Source organism: Eufriesea mexicana, unplaced genomic scaffold (genome assembly GCF_001483705.2).
Source record: "Eufriesea mexicana isolate 0111107269 unplaced genomic scaffold, ASM148370v2 scaffold58, whole genome shotgun sequence".
Taxonomy (NCBI): Eukaryota; Metazoa; Arthropoda; class Insecta; order Hymenoptera; family Apidae; genus Eufriesea; species Eufriesea mexicana.
In genome coordinates, this window is record NW_016908222.1 from 743,762 (window position 1) to 763,272 (window position 19,511).

Below are 19,511 nucleotides of genomic sequence, written 5' to 3' on the forward strand. Positions count from 1 at the left end.
ATGAGTATAGGGAATGAACAGAGTCATCTTCTCATAATATTCCCATCGTGATCCTTTAACTTCCCGCCTTTAACTAGTCCTCTTCCCGCGTGCACGAACGATACGTGGATCGAAGCTATCGTGGTTGAAGAGTTGCTGGTCTCGCGGAGGAGCGGGAAACGAGCACCATAGATAACTTCTCTGGAAGCATCCGAGAGCAGGGCGCAGGCCAAGGTCAGCTCCTGGCCAGGATCGAACGCCGTTGCGTCATGCGGCATCGAACGGCACACGATCAACACTTTTGGTCAACCGTCGCTTCGATTGACATTCGAAAAAGGGGCGAAATTTTTCACCGGTCCCCGGCCAGTTTGCTGCCATATCGATCCCCTTCCGCGTGCATATAAACGCTGCCGGATTGCGCTACGGAAACGCACCGATGAAACGGCGAAATGTATCGCGATGAAATTGCTTTTCTCCGGCTGCATCCGCGAGAGATCACGTTTTGTTCGCCATGGACCTCCTGCACCATCTGTGCAATTGCGAAACGACGCCGGATATCGGGTATCCGCGACGAGCGTACGGATTCGCCAAGGATGAAACTGGGACAGGTGCAAGAGGTGTCCCATCGGCTGGTTAAAATTGAATAACCTCCTCGTTCCTCGCACGGTGTTTTGGAATCACTTTTAGAGTCACGGGTAAGGAATAAGAACCGATGCGTCACTCGTGGGATTACCTTTGTTTTTCCTCGGACAACAGGTAACCATGGCTATGCTGTAGTTTCCTGGGCGAGGATAGGATAATTCTTTCCTTTTCGGTGGGAATTTCAAGAAACGGGAGAAGTTAACGAGACTCGGAAACTATAATGGAATATAAACTTCTCGCGACAAAGTTGAAACCTCCGGTTGCGAGTTTAAGGTGCACAGCGGCGCGTTTAACGCGTTAACTATAATCGGAAGAACTCGAGGGAAATCGAAGAAGCGAAGCGTCCCATCGCGTCGCAAGGGATGCGTTTCGAGCCTCGATACACGCGAAGGTGTCGCCGATGAAATGGGTTATCCTTCGATTGCCGGCAGAACGATCTTGCTTCATGCCTAATTCATCGATCGGATAAATAATGCAGCGCACGGCGACCGTAGGCGATGCGAAGTATCCAGGAAAATGGAAAGAAGCTCGCTAAATAATTTTCGCGACAGGTTGAGGCCACCTGGCCGCGGGTCAGGGTCAGTGTCAAGGCCGGGGTGTCGTAATCCTGGAAGCTGATCCTACGATTCTCTTCGTAGCTGGTAAAACATGCATCGTGACTCGATTCGGATAATATTCTTTCGATTTTTATCCCCGACGTGTCCGCCATCTTGTAATCGTGCGTCGCGGAGGAATAACGATGCCACCACGGTTCGTTTCAATTATCGAAACTCCACTTCGACGACAATCCTTTCTCTCTGGATAATTTAAAAGGACCAGAGGTGGATTCCGCGTTCTACGTGTGTTTCCCTCGTGGTTACTTAAGTTGGCGGAATGGCGGGCGTGCGGTGATGGAACGGTAACCGTTTCTCGGCGATCTGAAAGCAGTAACTCGAGGAATTCGAGATAAAAAAACGGCCACCAACCACGAGGAATTCTCGTCCGGGCTCTTTCTTTCTCCCATTGCGCAACGTTTTATTCTCAAAGCGGACAGAAAGGAACCATCCGCGGACGATTTATTGCACCGTTCCGTGTTATGGAATTACTCTCGACCTCCCTTTTTTCGTCTCGATCGAATTTCATTCGTTTCCACGACGAGATTAAGTTTCCATCTCCTCTCGAGTCCATTCGTATTTTCCGCTTTTCCTCTCGCCGACGAGAAACGATCAACGGTTCGCGCGTTGTTTGCTTCTCGACCGAGTGCTCTCCGATTTTCTATTTACGTTAATCGTTTGCCAGACACCCGAACACAGCATCCTTCGATCGGAACCTTCGCGATGCAGTCTCCATCTTCTAGACGTTCCTCTTCCGCGTTTCTTTCCCCTTCCATTGGGAATTCAGCTGGAGGAACGTCGAGAGTACTCTCTCTCTCTCTCTCTCTCTCTCTCTGGACTTCGACTTTCATCCGTTTCAATTACCCCTGCGCGTTTCCGTTTTGCAGCAGCTTTACCCTACCTGCGCTTACCATAGCCGACCTTATTGCACCGCGCTGGATTTACTCGCGAAATTACTGCCCCACGAGCTTTCGGTATTAATTGCTCACGATTCGCGGCAACACGGTTGAATCGCCACGATTATCCCTCGTCGATGGATTTTTTCCCAACTCGATACGTTAAAGCGATCGCCAATTAAAACGGAATTAGGATGAATATGCTCTCAGCAGAGACGATCTTTCGCGATCGGACGACGTCTAATCTGCCTCACCCTGCAGTTTGGCTAAACGCTTTCTGAGATAAGAAAATATACGGTAATAAAGTTTGCCAACTCGCAATTATCGCGGAACCGGGTCGAGGTTGCGTTTCACCTTCGCGCCATTTTATTAACGCCGAACACCGGTGAGGCAACTTTCCCATTCGTTCCTCTCGACGCCTGCAGCTGCTGCCATACTCGAGGACAAGCAGACGCGTGTTTTTCGGATAAGCCACGTTATCGCGATTGAAATGGATATCTCCGTTGCAAAAGTTTCGCGAGGAGTTTCCTGACGGAGCGGAATTTATCGACGCGACCTCGCTCGCTTGGTCTCTGACATCCTCCTCGGCGCCTGCTGTAGGGACATCTATAGGAAGCCACCAGCCAATGTAGCTATACGATGTTTGCCCCTGTTGGACATGCCGAAGACTGTTTATCGTGTATTGCAGACAGTGGAGAATATGCAATACGCGGGATGTTTCTGCGCAGAACTGATCGGGATATCGCACGTGCCGCGAGATGCTTGCTCTTTCAGCCGTTAGGTGCAAAGGGCATGAATGACCGTGTTAGGCCGTGAATAGCAGGGCGGAATGGAATAATCCGAGTAGCAGTGGTCGAATCGGAAACCAAAGTGCAGGAAGAGCGAACAGGCCAAGGATCCTTGGCGAGGTCCCTCTAGCAGACGCCGAGTGGTCGGTGTAAAAGGCCAAAGAGACACGGGATGGCGACTTGTTATAGCGTAGCAGAGTGGGGTGGTAGAGTCGATGGTACTTTGAAATTTCACGAAGTGCCAGTTCGACGAGTGAGCCGTCACAGGGCTGAGAGCCGTACTCTGTTAGCTACGCCTGACTTCACCTTTAGCTCTCTATGCTGACATGGCAGAGGAATAACTTAGCCCGATACCCCTTGCGTTAAATAGTTAATACTGGTCCTACGTTTACGTTAATACTTCACGATGCTTCTTATTTTACAGGGTGTATACGTTCCCCTGGGATCTCGTTTGTAGCTGTAACGTTCTAGGTCAACGACGAAAGTTCGTGCGTTCTGCTTTTACAATTGCGCTGGGAGGATGCACCTGTTACGCCAGTGTTCCTTCGACTAGCCATTTTCTCAGCTCTGCGTAGGAGTTATAATTAGGCACCGAATGTCCATGGGATCGACGCTGATGGCTATCAAGTCCTTCAGAGGAGAGATGGTTAGTGCAGCGTGTAAAACGCTATCCACCTTTCTTTGCCAGCCTACTAAACTTCAGCGAATCTCTCACGAGTCTAACATTAAATATCGATCAAAATCGAGGATTTTCTCATGCTTTACGCTATGCACTTTCATCCACGATGCACGCGGCTGCGACGTGAATTTTTTCTCGGTTCAATAGGAAGATTTCAAAGACAGGTTCTAGCAGGGTAACCTTTTAAAGGCAGCGAGCAGAGCTTCTTCGGCGAGAGGTAAGCAGAGGAGGGTTGTTTCAGAACGGTTCGATGCACGTTGTTCGGTGACGTCGCGCGTATCAGTTACAAGGCTTACGACCTATATAACGTGCATCCCGTACTCCATAAGCTTAACGGTTCATTTCCGAGCGGATCAACGATCTATCAGATCCCTTAACGCCTTGTTCGTTTAAACCTTCCACGGTTAGCTGACCGTTCTAACGAGCAGAGCGCGTTATTGGTTCCGCGCGGAAACGAAATTGATACGTGGACTGTTAATCCTCCGCTGACCGATGGCTATATCAGCTTTTCCAATTGCTATCTACATCTGCCTGATTTTAAACCAATATTCCTCCCCTTTGCCCCGCGTAATCGAAAACCTTTCGCGCAAGTAGATTTTTCATCCAATTCATCCTTCGATTATATTCCTCTTTATCAGTTAACGATGTCTCTTAATTCACGAGCTAATTCCGAGTAAGGAAACATACCGATTCACGATTTCGATATTAGCGTAGGAATGCTGGGGTTTGAGAGCAAATGCAAAGGAACACTTGGGTCTATCTAGCTGATGACGGGCAATTAGAGCAGCCTAGAGTTTAGGTCGAATATTTAGAGTGACGTCTAGAGTGCAAGGATCGGGTGAACGGGATATTTATGACTGTATCGAGTGGAAGTAAAGAGCAAAAGGCGTTTCAGTGTTTAGGGCACGTGACCCACCGAGAGTGAGGTTATGAGAAACGTATGATTGAGAAAGAGGGTGAAAGGTAAATTAGGGTACAAGGGTTGTCCTAAGACAGTCCTTTACGGAGTTTGAAGAAGAGTCAACGCGAGAGTGTCAGTTGCGTGATCATAGTTCAGTTATTAGTCTAGTCTTTTAGTTTGTACTTTACTCACAAGTCTCTTTAGCTAGTAATAAATAATATATTGGACTAAACCAACATCTCTTATTCCCTGTATTCGCCAATCGAAAGTATCCCTACGTTAGTATACCTCTTGCGAAAATACTTGACAGCCGACTTTCATCCACGTTCGATGGAGCTGCCTAATCTCTGAATCATAATCGCGACGATTGATTCGTGGTTTCCTCGGGGATCTGTTTGTACTTGGTTCCATCTTCAGCACCCCGCGATCCGTTTGAGCTTGCACTTAAAATTTCGACACGATGTTTGCTTTTGGTCTCGAATCCGAGTATCAGGATCGTAGCTGAGCTTAGCCAGACCTGGATTACGGGGCACATCTGTCGTGTGGAAAGGGATCGCAGGATTCGCGGTCCCGTTCCTTGCGGAGCTGTTGAAAAATTTATCCCCCCTCGCGATCCTCTGAGAAAGTATCAGGAAACGCGATTAAAGCTTTACCAGTGGCCGTATGAAATTTGCATAGCAGAGTGGGCGAACTGCGCTGCTGTCGCGTGTCCCAGGCTCAATATTTAACTCGCAGCTACCGGAGTCTTCTTTTCACGGGACATCGGGTGAAAATTCAACGGACAGAGACGGAGTCCTGTCTCCTTCGGTTTGCCGAACTCGTCGGGTTAATTTGGACACGACGAGCAGCCGTGTTGGCAAACTTTTCTCGCACGAGTTGCGCGCTCGAGGAAGCGAACGTGGGCCGCTAACGCAGTTAGGCAATCGGCGCCGCGTACGCAAGTTTCTAATTACCGGGGCACGAAATCGATTGCTAAACCGAGTGGCTTATTTCATTAATTGATTACGAACTTACGCTGCCGCGTCGTTACCTCGAATAATACAGCTGCTGTACCGCTTAATTAACCGACTGAGAAACGCAGCTGCCGCGTAGTCTTACGCTTTCTCGTCGTTTCATCGTTGATTATTTACCGTTTCACCGATTCCAAGCAGCTCGCTTTTATTTCTCTCCGTCCGTTTTCTCTGCTCGCCGTTTAATCTGTCGTGGAAACAAGGGCAAACACGAGTGTATAAAATAGAATGCTCGAAGAAACGTCGCGCTTCGTTCACGATTCCCACGGGGACATAGTTGGGGGTGAAATGGAATTGTCGAGAAATTCGGAAATTTACGTTAGGTCTTCCCTAGTCACGAATCGGTTCTCGCGGAGAAGACTTCGGTCATAGACGGGGAAATGAAGCTGTTCGATGGAACGCGGATATTATTTTTTCAATTTTCCGATACGGAATTTAACGATACGTTGTGGAAGCATCCGCAGTTATGGCGGCGGGGCGCATGCATGATCGAGGTCTCTATTAAAGTTTCATTGATCGTAAGCACCGGCCCGTTTCGCGTTGCAGGGCGGACGAAATTTCACGAGTTTATGAACACCCTTGCGTACAACCTCACCCGCCAGGACCTTCGTTAAATCGTTCGGATCTTCTAAATTTACGACGACGGTGCAGGCAGAAACGTAAGGTTGATCTGCGTGAATTCTGCCGCAGCTTCGAAAGGAAGATTGAATTATTCTCGTACAGACCTGCAGAGGCGTCGTCTCTTGTTGATCAGCGCTGGAATGCGGCGGGTACAGTTGCGCGAGATACATAATCGCCTCGTTACAGAATTTCAGTCCCATTACCTCTTCGTCCTCCCTTCCGTAGCGAAAAGTCAACGTAATTTGCCCGTACACCTGAAACACCCGGCGGATAGTTAATTGGTAAATAGAGACGCAAATAATCGCGATTGTGTTCGTTCGCGTTCCTACGAGTATTCTCTATTCGCTTTGCGTTCCGCGTCACGACCTGGTAAACTCGTTTAATCTTCCTATCAATTAACCGGTCGGGTCTCTAATGAAATTTATCGAACCGCAAACTTAACCAGTTCGCCGATAACTCGCGGACAAATACTTTTTCCGCGCCGAGCCGAGTGATATTTACTCGGCAACGACACCTATCGGCTTCACGGGGGACGTCAGAGGGATCGCGAAAAGTTCACCCCCTGTCAGTCCCGAGCCTCTTCGAACCCATAGATTACTTCGGGATTGCTTTAGAAGTATCTTTAATTAGCTTCGACGAAAAGATGTCGCGACGAGGCTGTCGATGAAATTAAGGTTAGCGGGGTGATGGGATCTTCGGGAAATTGGGCTTCGAACTTATTTCGACGAATTAAATCAGCGCGTTACTTTCTCCCTCGATGACGCAAACCATTCCCTACGTGATATTCTTCTACATTCCGAAAACGAAACGTTCTTTGGTATTTAACTCTTTGGGGCACGCTGGGATTAAAAGTGTCCCACCTTTTTGGTGCACCGGAAATGCACCTCAAAGTATCGCAGTAGTTGCATTTGCATACGTTCTTTTACACCCGTGTCTCGAAATCGAAACGTTTTCTTTGGTACTTAACCGTTTGAGTGCCAAGCGGCGCGATCGCGCTTCTTGTATTTTGTGTCCAAAAGTGCCAGCGCTCTGAGCTGCGAAGCTGACAATCAGCGCGCTCGGTTGGTGAACGCGGAATATGAGAAGCGCTATCGCGCCGCTCGGCATTTTTGGACACGGAATATGACAAGCGCTATCGCGCCGCTTGGCAAATATCGATTGGGAAACAATAATGACCCGTGGCACTCAAACGGTTAAAGGAACGATTTGATTTCTGACTAGTTCGATGGGTTGGGTATGTATGTATATATGTATATATGGGTACTGCAGGCAGCTCGGAAGAAGTCAGTCGGCAACCGACTGTTGCTGTGACTGTCGATCGATCAATAGGTTGGCCTAATTGCATGCGTGTGCATGTAAAGACGGGTACACGCGAATTCCCTTAATAGGATAGACGTCTACCGCGTGTAACGCGCGAGAGACGTGTCACAGAGGGAAAAACGAACGAGAGACACTGCTGGGTCATTCCGACCAACTTTTTCCGAGCTCTCTGTAGAACATACGTCGATCGTTGTCTGGGTATCACTCACCCTCTTGTCTTGCAAAAACTCGGGGTCGAGGAGTAGCACCCCCTGTAGTTTGTCGATCTTCGCCTCGCTCACGATCAGATCTCTGCTAGCCAAATAGAGAGTCAGCTTGTTGTTCGGCGACGACTTCTTATACACCCTGTGGGACAGAAGCAGTGCTTGTTTGTCGCTCGTCCGGAGGATTGCAGAGCAAAGGGGAAACTCGAAATTCCCCTTTGCCTGGCAAGCCATGGTACCGCGTTTGCACGTTGTAAAGTCATCATTAAGCGCGTAATTACGTGCTCTGTTTTCTCGTGGAATTTCGCGGCCCGTTTAGTCTCCACGCGGAAACAAACGGAGAAGAAGAGACACGGTTCATTATGTCGGTGCGTCGCTGGAGGCGCGATGCACGCCTACCATTCCAGCGATCATCGTTCGTTTTTGTTCGTCATTGTTTGCTCGCAATTTTCATTCGCGTCAACGGTTACACCGGTTAATAATTCCATTGGGATTTCGTGCTCGAGCGGATACAGACACGTCCGTGCATCGCGCGCATTACCGTCACCAGGCGATCCATCGATCGCTCGCTGCGAATCGATTAACCCGCGCGACGACGCTCGTCCCTTTCGATCAAAGGTGCAAATATTTTTCCAAGGCCTCGTGCGAGCTTCGAATTCGATTCTCCTCGAGACGACATTTTCAAACGCGATACTCCATGTAGAATACATCACGTATCAACGCCACGTCTACCTCACGGTTTACACGAGTTTTACCCGATGTTTGGTAAACAGTCGTCATCAGCCTGTCGCGATAATTATGCAAGCAACAGCCGGGCCCTCGTTACGAGATCTGGAACACGAATATCGCGTTACGCGCAAGATTGAGAGAAACGACAGGTGATATCGTTTTAAAGGGATTTTATCGGATCCCGTGGACCAGGAATTTTCTTCAGCCTCTGCCCTGGACGCTGACGTTAAATGCTCGATTAAGGATCTCTGCAGTTGGCCCAAGGCAATCCGGGTTGATTAGGAGGACACTGCTGATGATCTTATCGATCCCTGCTTTCAGTTCGAACAATCTCGACATTGAGGTTTGACGCGTCACCGGATATTTATTCAACGGTTCAATCGAATGCCGCAGCGTCGAGAGTTACCGCACCACCACCGTGTGGCCATCGGTGATTGGGTTGGTCCTTCGGATAGCTGTGCTATCTAGACTTTGCATGGAAATGGTACCCTTTCGATCGAATGTCGTCTTAGACAGCTAGAATTGTATATCCTCGCTACACCCGTATACCAGGAACGTAGGGTCGTACATAATCCTGGCAGAGAGTTGGAATTGCAGAAGCCAAAAATGGCACTCGTACGTGAGAATGGTGGAATAAAATGGAGGCGGATTTTCCGCGGCTGGGAAAAGGAGATTCGGTGAAAAAATTGCGTCATATCTCACGTATAAGAAAGTTTAGGAAAGTTAGTGACAGTATTTCGTCGATGCAGTTGGTAATATAGTTATCAGCTGCCGTTTCGAGATACTCGGTATATTCGAAAGTTTTCAGACAGGGTTTAATTAAACTGACGGGCAAGTTGGAAGGCTGCTGGCTGGTTTGTCGCGAGCAACCCTCGATTTTTTTGTGTCCTTTTAATTAAACGCAAAAAACCGTGTTCGTTGTTAATTAGTTTTCACACAGTCCCGGACACGTTCGATGGCTGCTCGCTCCCTCTAATATTCAAACCGTTCTGCCCTAATCACCGAACGAACGTCGGCGCCGTTTCTAATTGGACCTGGCTTATTAATCCTTATCATTCTACGCCGAAAAAGTCTCGTCGCAATTAGGCAGCCGTTATTTATTAAGATGTTAAACCCTGCCACCGTTAAACTTAAAACTCTGATGGAATTCATCGTCAAAGGCACTGCCGAGATAGCAAAGTTGCGAACATTGTTCTTCTTCTTTCGCGAGCTGCATTAAAATTTTAAGTAGCAGAGACGCCCGGGAACTCGGAATTCCTTAAATACTCGTGAAACTTCGAATTTTGTTCGACGATAAATCTTTTCTAGCCTCGCTTCGAGCTTCACCCGTATTTCCAGCGCCGCCTGCAAGCGCGTCTTTCCTCTTCTCCATAAATTATCTCGCCGTTTCTATGTACCCATCTATGTTCTCCGCAATGCAATTACATAGTTACATAGTCGCGACGAAAAAAGAATGATTCTCCGAGAAAAGGTATCTTAATTTACTTTTCTAAGGGAAGCGCCAGGGCCGTCTGTTGTTCCCAGACCATGTTCCACGACGGAACGAGTCATCTCGTCACGAGGATTTCTCCGCTCGTTTCACGCTCGCGTTTATTCACGTACACGTACATCGTCGGAAGATTCGTTGTTGTGTAACAACGAACACCCTCCTTGCAAACTTTCCTCGAACTTCGTCGCAGAAAATAGAGACCTACCCCTCGAACAGGGATAAATTTACCATTTTCTACTCACCTCTGACTACTGATGGTGTCCGAGAGGTTGTCGCTGGGGTTCTCCACTTTTCTGAAACACACGATTCCATCATTCGACCAACAGTCATCTTCGCGAATCGCTTATTTACGCGTGACACAGCTATTCGTTCGTTTAGCCGCGACAGAGATTCGCCGAGTTTTCAGTTGGAAAACCAGGGGTATAATTTCCGCCGCGCAACAGTATTTTCCCGCGGCTAACCGACTTTCTCCTCGTCCCACGTGTAAACGTGGTTAAGCCGAAGGGGTTTAAAATCACTCGCCTGGCGCTTTGCCGACCGCTCGATTCCTAATTCGCCGGCGGTAGTGTCTTTTGAAATAATTTATGCATTAACCTCGCTCGCGGCTTCTTCCACCGCGTCTTTTTCTATCTCGCAAACGCGCGCGCGCGTGTGTGGGTACCGTGACAGAACCCGGAGGGGTAGCTCCACGGTGAAAACCTTTTAAACAAAGGTACCGTGGGTGAACCTTAAGGGAAACACAGAGACGAGGGTATAAACGAGTCGAGGCTATCTTTAAATAATATTCAGTTATCGGTATCACGCGAACGAGCATTTCTCTCGAATTTTCCTCACTTTCTGGCGACCGACGTCCTCGCCACGATTATTGCCTACTCACCACGGAGCTGGGGATTACGCGAAACGTTCGCGACGAATTTCAAAGAAGAAAGGAGAAATGCAGACCTTGTTCTATACAACGCCAGGGAGAAAAAGGTCTTCGAGGAATTTTCGCATTTTTTCTCCCCGACAGAACGCTAGAACTGATTTCACGCGGGTTGCCTGTAAAACCCAGACGGATTGACGTGAACGAGATACTGCCAGCAGCCTGCTACCGCGTACATGTGTTTCAGCCAGACAGCTTTTTCTCTCTTTCCCGAAAAGAAACAAATTTCGACGTGGAATAGACTGAAGATTCGGCTCACCGTGGATTACGCGATTTAGTTTCAAGCTCGTAAATTTCCTCGGCGAAAAGTTTCGCCTCTGAAGGTTGAGGCTGAGCGGTCGAGGGATGAAGGAATTCGTGGGTTATTCGATCCACTCGGAAGATCCACGTTCGAATCCAGGGTCTAGTGGAATCTCATACATACCTGGCCAGGCCACAGAAGGATTTCGTGAGCACTCAGTGGCCATGGAAACGTAAACGAGGTCCAGGAATCGCATCGTACCCACTAGGCTCGCGCCAACTTTTAACATCCCCTATCCTGCCGTTGCTCCGAGGTCTTTCATCCCGTTTAAACGCGCGAGTTTCCTTCCCTGTCTAGTGATTAAGACTTCTTCGAGAAGCCAGGGCATTAACTATGTAACGAGCCAAGAATAGAATCGCAACGTTTTGGATTGCTCCCAAGTCATGGCGCTCTGTGACCAACCGCGTCGGCCGTGAAATTACGGCCCGTCCCTGACATTCCACGGGGTTCTTCGTTATGACAACGGGGCTTCTGGCTGGTCGGCCTTTTCCACGTTGCCAATTAGCCGCGTAGAGGTCCAGCTAACGTTTTTACGACCACTGTAAAATTCCTCGGGACCGTTCAAACCCTTTTCTAGCGACGTTTTTCACTCGGACCAGCTCCTTTCGGGACTCAGTCGTACATCGTTCTAGCGTTTATCGCGCGTCGTTCGACGGGAACGAGCAAGGAATCGGCCACTATCCTGTGGGATTTATGGCGGGAGTAAACGAGTCAGTAGCGCTACTCGCGAGGAAGATGTTCCGTAGCTATCGGGAAAGCAAGAACCGATCGTAGGGCAAAGAGGAAACCCGGGAGATCCGCTTATAGTCTTCGACGTTGCTCACTGTTTCGCGAATTACGGCACGAGGTCAAGGGTGAATCAGTTTTCTGTATCGCGTTCCACGCGATTTGCGCGCATGCAATTGCCTGCCTCATTTCGGGCCGAATTTCCCAGCCAAACGCCGGTGTCTCGTTGCACTCGTTGTTCCGACAGCCACTCGACTGCACGCGAAATTTTCCAGCCACTCCTCGCTTCACAAAGCGCCCGAAGGTCTTCGTGACGCAGAACGTACGCGCGGAATTTGTGCCGCGTATGTAGGAATACCGCTGCACGCGCGCGGAAAATCCACCTACGAACCTATTTTTCCCCTTCCTTTCTTCGCTTTTTCAACTCGTTTCGAAACTTTCGATCACGCAAATGTCACTCCACGTCTACGCGCCACCCTCTGACGCACCCTGCGCGCGCGAGCACGTGGTACACGTGGCCGAAAATATTGTGTTTCCACTCCATCCGTGTTTACGATTCGATCGAGCAGGATGACAGCGTTTTGCCGGTGTCACAATGCATCGCTTCGGATCTAAGCATGTCAGGTACGACCGCGTGCGCGCGCAACTTGTTGCGTAAAATTCATCCCTGTGCAAGATCTCCATTTCCAATTTGTCGTTCATTTACGCTTCTTCGCCTTTGCTTCGCTCGCGTCACACGAAGACTAACCCTTCGAATCCAAAGATTATCCTTCGATTAACCTGGAATTAGGTGTTTCCCTGCAAGCCTCGTCATCCTTAGGAAGTTCACGGTCGAACGTCTGGAAGCCTCGAGACGTTGTTTGGCAGTGGCTAGCCGCGTCTGACTAACAGATGGGACAGAACGTCACAAACGACGTCTGGCGTGGGAAATTCAAGGTAGGATAATGTCTCCTTTAAACTGCATATCCGTTGAGGGTATAAAATATGGCGTGTTTCCATTGCGAAGGAGTCTCGCGCAGACATTTTTAGGATACACTTTCGGTGTATATCTCTTAAGCACACGCAGAGTCGTAAATATTCTTGTCCGAACAGACTAGAGATTGTACGTGTAAAAATGCTGGAAGTAGAAGAAGAAACAGGGTGCACAGACAGGGCATTCATTTTGCAGTTTTCCAACTCCAGCTCGCGGAACGTAGGAGTCCCAGCTGTCTCTGAGACAGGAGCTTTTGATCATCGTGGTGCAGCCATGACATGGGATTATAGCTTGGTTTATTCTCGTTGATCGAGTTTTGGTTAATCAGTATTGTTCTTGGGGTCACTTGCTTCTTGCGTCAACGACCAAGGGAGTTGGAGCATCGAATGAAGCCGTGGCTGAAGATTAAAAGGAATAAATTCTTCCGACTGTACCATCCTCCCGCGAGTTTTTACGCTTTCACGATCACGGCTTGACCTTTTCTTCTTATCTCACCGAGAACTTTTTATCAACTAGCATTAAAGTCTTATGTCGGATTGAAAGAGTGGAATAAAATCTTACTCCTCAACGGACTCTCCCTGTTTTATCCGCTACCACGCAAATTCCGTCCCCCGCAGCGCGTAAAACGCTGAACCTCGAGGACTTTTTCGACATCCCCTCGTTACATCGTGCCATTATCGATCGGTTTTATCGCGCAATCCACGAGATCCTCGAGAACTTTCCGTTCTCCATTTAGTCTCGTTGTCGTCGACGGATCGAGATCCCTCGATGCACTTTTATAATAAATCCCATTCCGCGATACCTGTCTGTGACAGACATCGAGTTCGTATTATGCCGTCGATTCGTTTCGTTTGAGATCTAGATTACCGCTTTTTAATCCTTCGCGATCCAGCGGTGCCTCGTAGTCGCCCAGACGCACGAATTCGCGAGTATATTTGCAATTGGAGTCGGAGACCCTTTGTCCCGTGACAGTGGCGTATATAAACATACGTTACGATGTTACCGAATGGGTACAGATACGTTCGGATTACCGTGTCTCTGGCTGGTTTACACTTAATCGTCATCGAAGCAATACACCCGGCCGTTATTTGCGTTTCGCTCTGCTTCTGTTAATACGCGCCCAGCGTAATGGCTTGTGTATAGGTTTATGCGCGAAATGAAACGCGTGTAATGCAATTATTGTAAAGTTCTAATTAATGAACAGTCGCGATTGTCTCGGGTGTAATTCGCTGGCGACTTTTTGCCTTTCGACAAATCGCGCGAGTAGTTCCACCGATTAATTCCGTTCGCTATAATTGTTAATCTACGGCGTTGCAGTTCGAAGAAGTTCGGTCAGTTGGATGCAAATGTTCCTTGGACGCAGGAGACATTAATCGAAAATTATCGTTTGCGTTGTTACGACTGCGAATTGGGTATACGTATAAATATTTGTTCGAAATAATTGGGAGAATTGTGCCAACACTTGTGGATCGCAGATAGGCGTGACGATCGGATGAAATTCGGGATTTGGGGGTAAATGTGACGAAATTTGCAGTGTCAAGGTTGCAACGACCATCGTTTTCACTCTCGTTGCTAAATGAATTCCAACTTCAAGGAGGTTAGAGGAAAACCTCCATTTCCTGTATATATAGCTTCCAGACCTATCAATAGTATCCCCCTCTAAGGCAGGGCCGCTAGCCTTAGTGACGAGTCCATTAGCGGGCCTAGGATCCTTCTAGCACCACCCCATACCTGCAATCAGCTGACTTCAACCCCTGTGAGGAACTCCCTACAAGGTCATCCTGGTAGTCCGGTAACCTGGTAACTATTGACGAGATTGGCAATTCGATGACCTTGGCGAAAGATGACAGATCGAGAAACGACGCGTGACATTTAAATGTTTTTCTCTTCGAGTTTCAGGATTCCTAGTGCTATCGATGATCTCGATATAACGTTTCATCCTCGTGTATTCGCAGAAGTATTTGGTGACACGTGTTCTTTGTTCATATAAGCTCTGCTTTCCTTTGATGGAGCCATAAGTAATATCGAAGTATTATACTTATATACCGCGCAGAGATGAAAAGAAGGCTAGCAGGATGGCACAAGGACAAAAGGCGTACTCCATTTCTTGCACCAGGCTCTGCCTTTGATACCCCTGAAATCACTACTTTATCATTCCTGACGGCATAAGCTGACATAAGTAGCGAAACAAGTTACCTTGGTACGCTTATTATACGTTATGTTAATAATTAACACTGACCGGGACTACGTCGATGCTGTGCTCTTCATTTTCTCGTCTCTGGAACGCTGCCTGTACGCTTTACAGCGCCATTGGTCGTCGATTTGGCAAATTCGAAACTAGATCCGCGGAGTTGAGTCGCTGCGATTAAAGTTGACATCGGGTGGTTAATGAAATACTAAAAATTCGTGTCAGCGTTATGTTTTGCCACCTTGCTCGTGTTGCTCGTCGAGTCGAAAGTTCATCCGTTCGTCCCACGACGTGTTGCGCAGATCCGGTTTCGTGGATTGCCGGGCAAATTAATTAACCTAGTTAACAAACACCGACTGGTGTACCGGTGACTTTTAGATTTTCGCCGAACAACGGCATAAATTTTCCTCCGTTACGGTTATTCCCGTCGCTAAATCGAGCACGGAATTCGGTTCCCCGGCTGTGTTTGTTTCGCTGAAAACTCTACCTTATGCCAGCGTGTTACGCGGAGCTCGGTTGCTCTTCAATTACACCGAGTCAAACCACGAGCTGTATCATCTCAGCGACATATCTCGCGGTCCGTTTTCAATGCATCGCGACTCTCCGCCACCACGGTTAAATAATCGAGCCTTTCGTAACAATGTTCCATTGTATCTGGATCGCGACATCGCGTCAATCGTATCTTTGACGTTGCCTTCGATCCATGGCATTCGACACCGCCTACGCTGCCACAGATTCACGCACACGTACGAACCGCAACTCAATTAGCTCGTCTAATTAGACGTCCTCGCGTCTCGTGCCTTCCTACAAACGGCAGATTTATCTCCGCAATGGAACCCATAGGCGTCAAACAAGCTTTCCAGTGACTTTCCCTCATCCATATTGAAAATCTTCCTCGATATCCAGCAGCGATGCCTCTGTCCCGCGATCTTGCTTTATCCGACATTGTCTCGGAAAACAAGCCATGCCAGGTCTTGTCTTCGAATGCAAATAATTTTAGCCTGGCGATTCAAACAGTCGGACTCGACCAGTCCGCAAACACCACGAGCGTCGTATCGATCATTCGATTCGTCTGCTTTCGACTCGCCATTTTATGGGTCATCACGGCGAAGGATCTTTCGAGCCTAGCTATCGGATGTATCCCATCAGTGCAATAGGTTTCCGCTCTGTGTAATCTGCCAGTCCCCGAAACCTCGACGAAAGCCACCGTGTCGGTGGATTGGTGTTCTTTTAACAGAGAACCTCCTAAACGGACGTGGTTCGCCCCTCTGTCAATTTTCCTCTCATACGAACGTCTCATACGTCCCCTGGACGGCTGGCACGTCGAATGGGCTGACAAGGAGCCACGCTCGATCCAGGATAAATTGTTCTCGTGGAACAGTTTCCCCTGGTCCGAATTCGCCGACCAGTCTGCGAATTTTACCCCCCTTTCGATCCTCACACATCGACCTGCCGTTTCTTCTGGCAGAACGTGACATGCAAAGAAGAAAAATAGCTGGATTTATTTCCTACTCTCACCACCTCGTGACAACGAGACCCATTCGGGCTCTCTCTCGGACCGGAAACGAGGCGAGAGGTCGACTTAACGTGGAAACTGTCGGTTAATAGAATCACGAGCCGGACGTTATCGAATTTGCGCCCTGGCTGCGAGGTCTCCTCGCCTCCTCGATGCTTACACGTTCGATTTTAGATAGGAAACAACGCCGACTCGTTGATCCGACGATTTCGTGATCGCGTCTTTGTCGAATAGTAGCCGTTCTCTGGGTAACGAATTCCTGTGATTTGTGGTCTCGCGGTTCCTTGCTCCTAGATTACAGGATCGCACGGTTAGCTCGTGATCGTGATCGTAAATCTTTAACGGACTGTTCGTTCGCATCGCTTTCATCACGCGATTCTTTGTCGTTGCTTTGCGTTTTCGGGGTGTATTTCAGAACCCTGCCACGCGATATTTATTCCGTTCTTGAAAGCCGATAACCTAAACCCACGATTCCATCGTCTTAGTTTCTAGTCGACTACGAACACAACTGGTTTCTAACACTTCGGATTCTACCTACTCTGTGCGAACGTTTGGATAGTATTCGAGGTTTTAAGGTCAGGGTTGAGTCAGTGGTATAATCAGAATTTCACGGACAATTGATAAACGATGTCACCAGTCCTCTGTCATGCACGTGAGTCAGCATTAGCGTGCAGCGGAGCCTATTAGACAGTTTCATCGAGCCACGACATCCTGATGCGTCGCAAATGATACGAAAGCTCGAATTCAACCCTTAAAGATGCATTCGTGGATCTTTGAATTAATTAATATTCAGAAGAGTGAAGAACGATGCAGTGGCCTGAGTTTTTGGTAGGTTAATAAGCCTACGCTTATCTGGACCTGTCTCACAATATAGACCGCGATGTGTGTGTGAAATAGAATTCTATTTAGATCCTTTGACGAATCTATAAAACATCCCATCATTGTTACGTGAAAAATCAGTCGAATTTGGGACGTGCAAAGTCCTGTTTCACCCGAAGTTGCGTATACTACTGATCACATTAGCGAAGGTGTACCCCTTGCATTAGCGAAGTGCATGATCCCTTCGTTTTACCAGGTACTTATTAACCTTTTGCACTCGACGACTTTTTCGTTACAGAAAAATAGTAATTCGAAGACTTTCTATCATAGAGTCGACGATATTTTTAAAATGGTAAATGAGAAATCATATGCAAATTAAGACATAGAATTATTTTTCTTCGATATTCCATACATCGTTAGGTAATTTTAAATTTGATATATTAACTAACCTCGATTTTTAGAATCTGATTAAATGGTGATCTTCAGTTACCATTTCATAAAATTTGGAAGATCGATATTAATTAACATATCAAATTTAATGTAATGTAACAGTGTGCGAGGTATCGAAATGAAATAATTCTACGATTCTATTATTATACAATTCTTTATTTACTGCTGAAAAAAGTATCGTCAGTGTTTTGGTAGAGAATCTTTGAATTTCCACTCTTCTTTAGCCAAAAAATCGTCGAGTGCAAAGGGTTAAAATGACTATGAAAATGCTGCTACGAGGACAAATTTTTCGTAATTTCTTTAATTACTTAATCCGATTAATTCTTTTAGATCACCTCAACTGTAAAACCTATTTTATGAGTCCCAACTGTATGTACATACTTTGTGCACTAATGGACCATGCCCGTTTATATCGAATAATAATAATAATAATAATAAACGTAGACAGTTCAAAATGTCGAAGGACATTTTGTTCGGCTATCTAAAACGCTCGACACAATTTTACGCGCGTTGATCGTGACGGAAAACAGGTGGCCCACGGTCCGTAATGGTCCTGGCGAACGAGGATAATAAGAAACAGCGTCCAATCTCGCTGAAAGCGGATGTCGTGCACGGAAAATTCGATCGCGGCGTGCCGGTGTCCACTATTAGCCTGATCACGCCCCGGGCTTTTTCTTCGTCGTTAATACACTGTCCGTGTCTTCCCGCGATTCCACGATCGCCGATGTAAGCTCCGAAAGCACGAGGCTGACACGCGGCTTGGAACGGGCGCGGCCGTGATCGTAAATCGTCAGGGATGCCACGGGGCACTTCCGGTCTCAGCCGTCGTCGATGATATTAGCCCCGGCAAACGTCACGGAGAGGATCGCGTGCTCACCTGTTCGTTTGCGTGTCAGCTGGCTGCATTTGCGGCAACGATTGCGTCTGCTGCAACCTCTTGGCTCGATTTTCTGGCGTGTGCGTCTCCTTCTTGCTCGTTTCCCGCGCCTCCGAGATCGTCTCCACTACCGATCTCTTGCTCTCCATCTGCGACAGAACGGTCGTCACCGATTTTAGTCGACAAACACGTGGACGACGAGTCACGGAATTACTATGTCTTTTTGATTGTGATGATTTCTGATCTCGAACGATCGCGATTTCTTCGCGATACAAAGTACGAATTAAATTCTCGATCGTGGTATTTGTCAATCTGATCTATCTTCAGGCTTGACTCTGGGATTCTAATGCTTGCATAAGTGGATAAAAATTGTCTAAAGTGACGATAGAGAAATGGGAATACTTGTTTGATTTATTGCGTGGACGATGGAATATCTTTTATAGCGTAGTTCTGATTTTCTAAAGGGGGCAGATAGTTCGAAAGCCAATAAGGTGTCACGAGATGCAGTGGATTTTCTAAATTTTTTTATTCATTCAGCAATTTCCGTACCTTAATGGGATAAAGGGAAACCCGGTGCTCCACGGAATCCGATGGCAGCACGGTGACTTCCGGTTCCGCGTGTCTCTCGTTCTCAGCCATATCCTTGCTCTCTTCCTGGCCACAGAGGCCCAGTAAGCAGTAGAAGACCACGCACAAGGCTCACGGATCGTTCGGCACTGAACACTCACGGCAAGTCTTCGACCGGACACTCGATCTTCCTCGCTCACCGATTTCCGCGCACTTTATCCGAGCCTGACCTATCGGTTCGTTTTCCGGTTATCGAGCAGAGTCGTGGAAAGCAAATACCTCGAGAAATCGTGGCCCACCTAGTTCCCTTTTTCCGAGGGAA

The 19,511-nt window shown here is 47.8% G+C and overlaps 1 protein-coding gene across 1 annotated transcript in view; it reads right to left on the reverse strand.

Annotated features, from left to right (window-relative positions):
• Positions 1–19,261, reverse strand: part of LOC108554256 (arrestin homolog) — a 32,343-nt gene extending 13,082 nt beyond the window's left edge. Inside the window, exons 1-5 of the mRNA XM_017909465.1 lie at positions 19,172–19,261; positions 18,623–18,771; positions 10,093–10,143; positions 7,639–7,774; positions 6,214–6,363 (exon numbers count right to left, since the gene is read on the reverse strand). Of these exons, the coding sequence (XP_017764954.1) occupies positions 6,214–6,363; positions 7,639–7,774; positions 10,093–10,143; positions 18,623–18,771; positions 19,172–19,261 (576 nt within the window). The remainder of the gene's footprint in view (positions 1–6,213; positions 6,364–7,638; positions 7,775–10,092; positions 10,144–18,622; positions 18,772–19,171) is intronic.
• Positions 19,262–19,511: the final 250 nt, after the last annotated feature.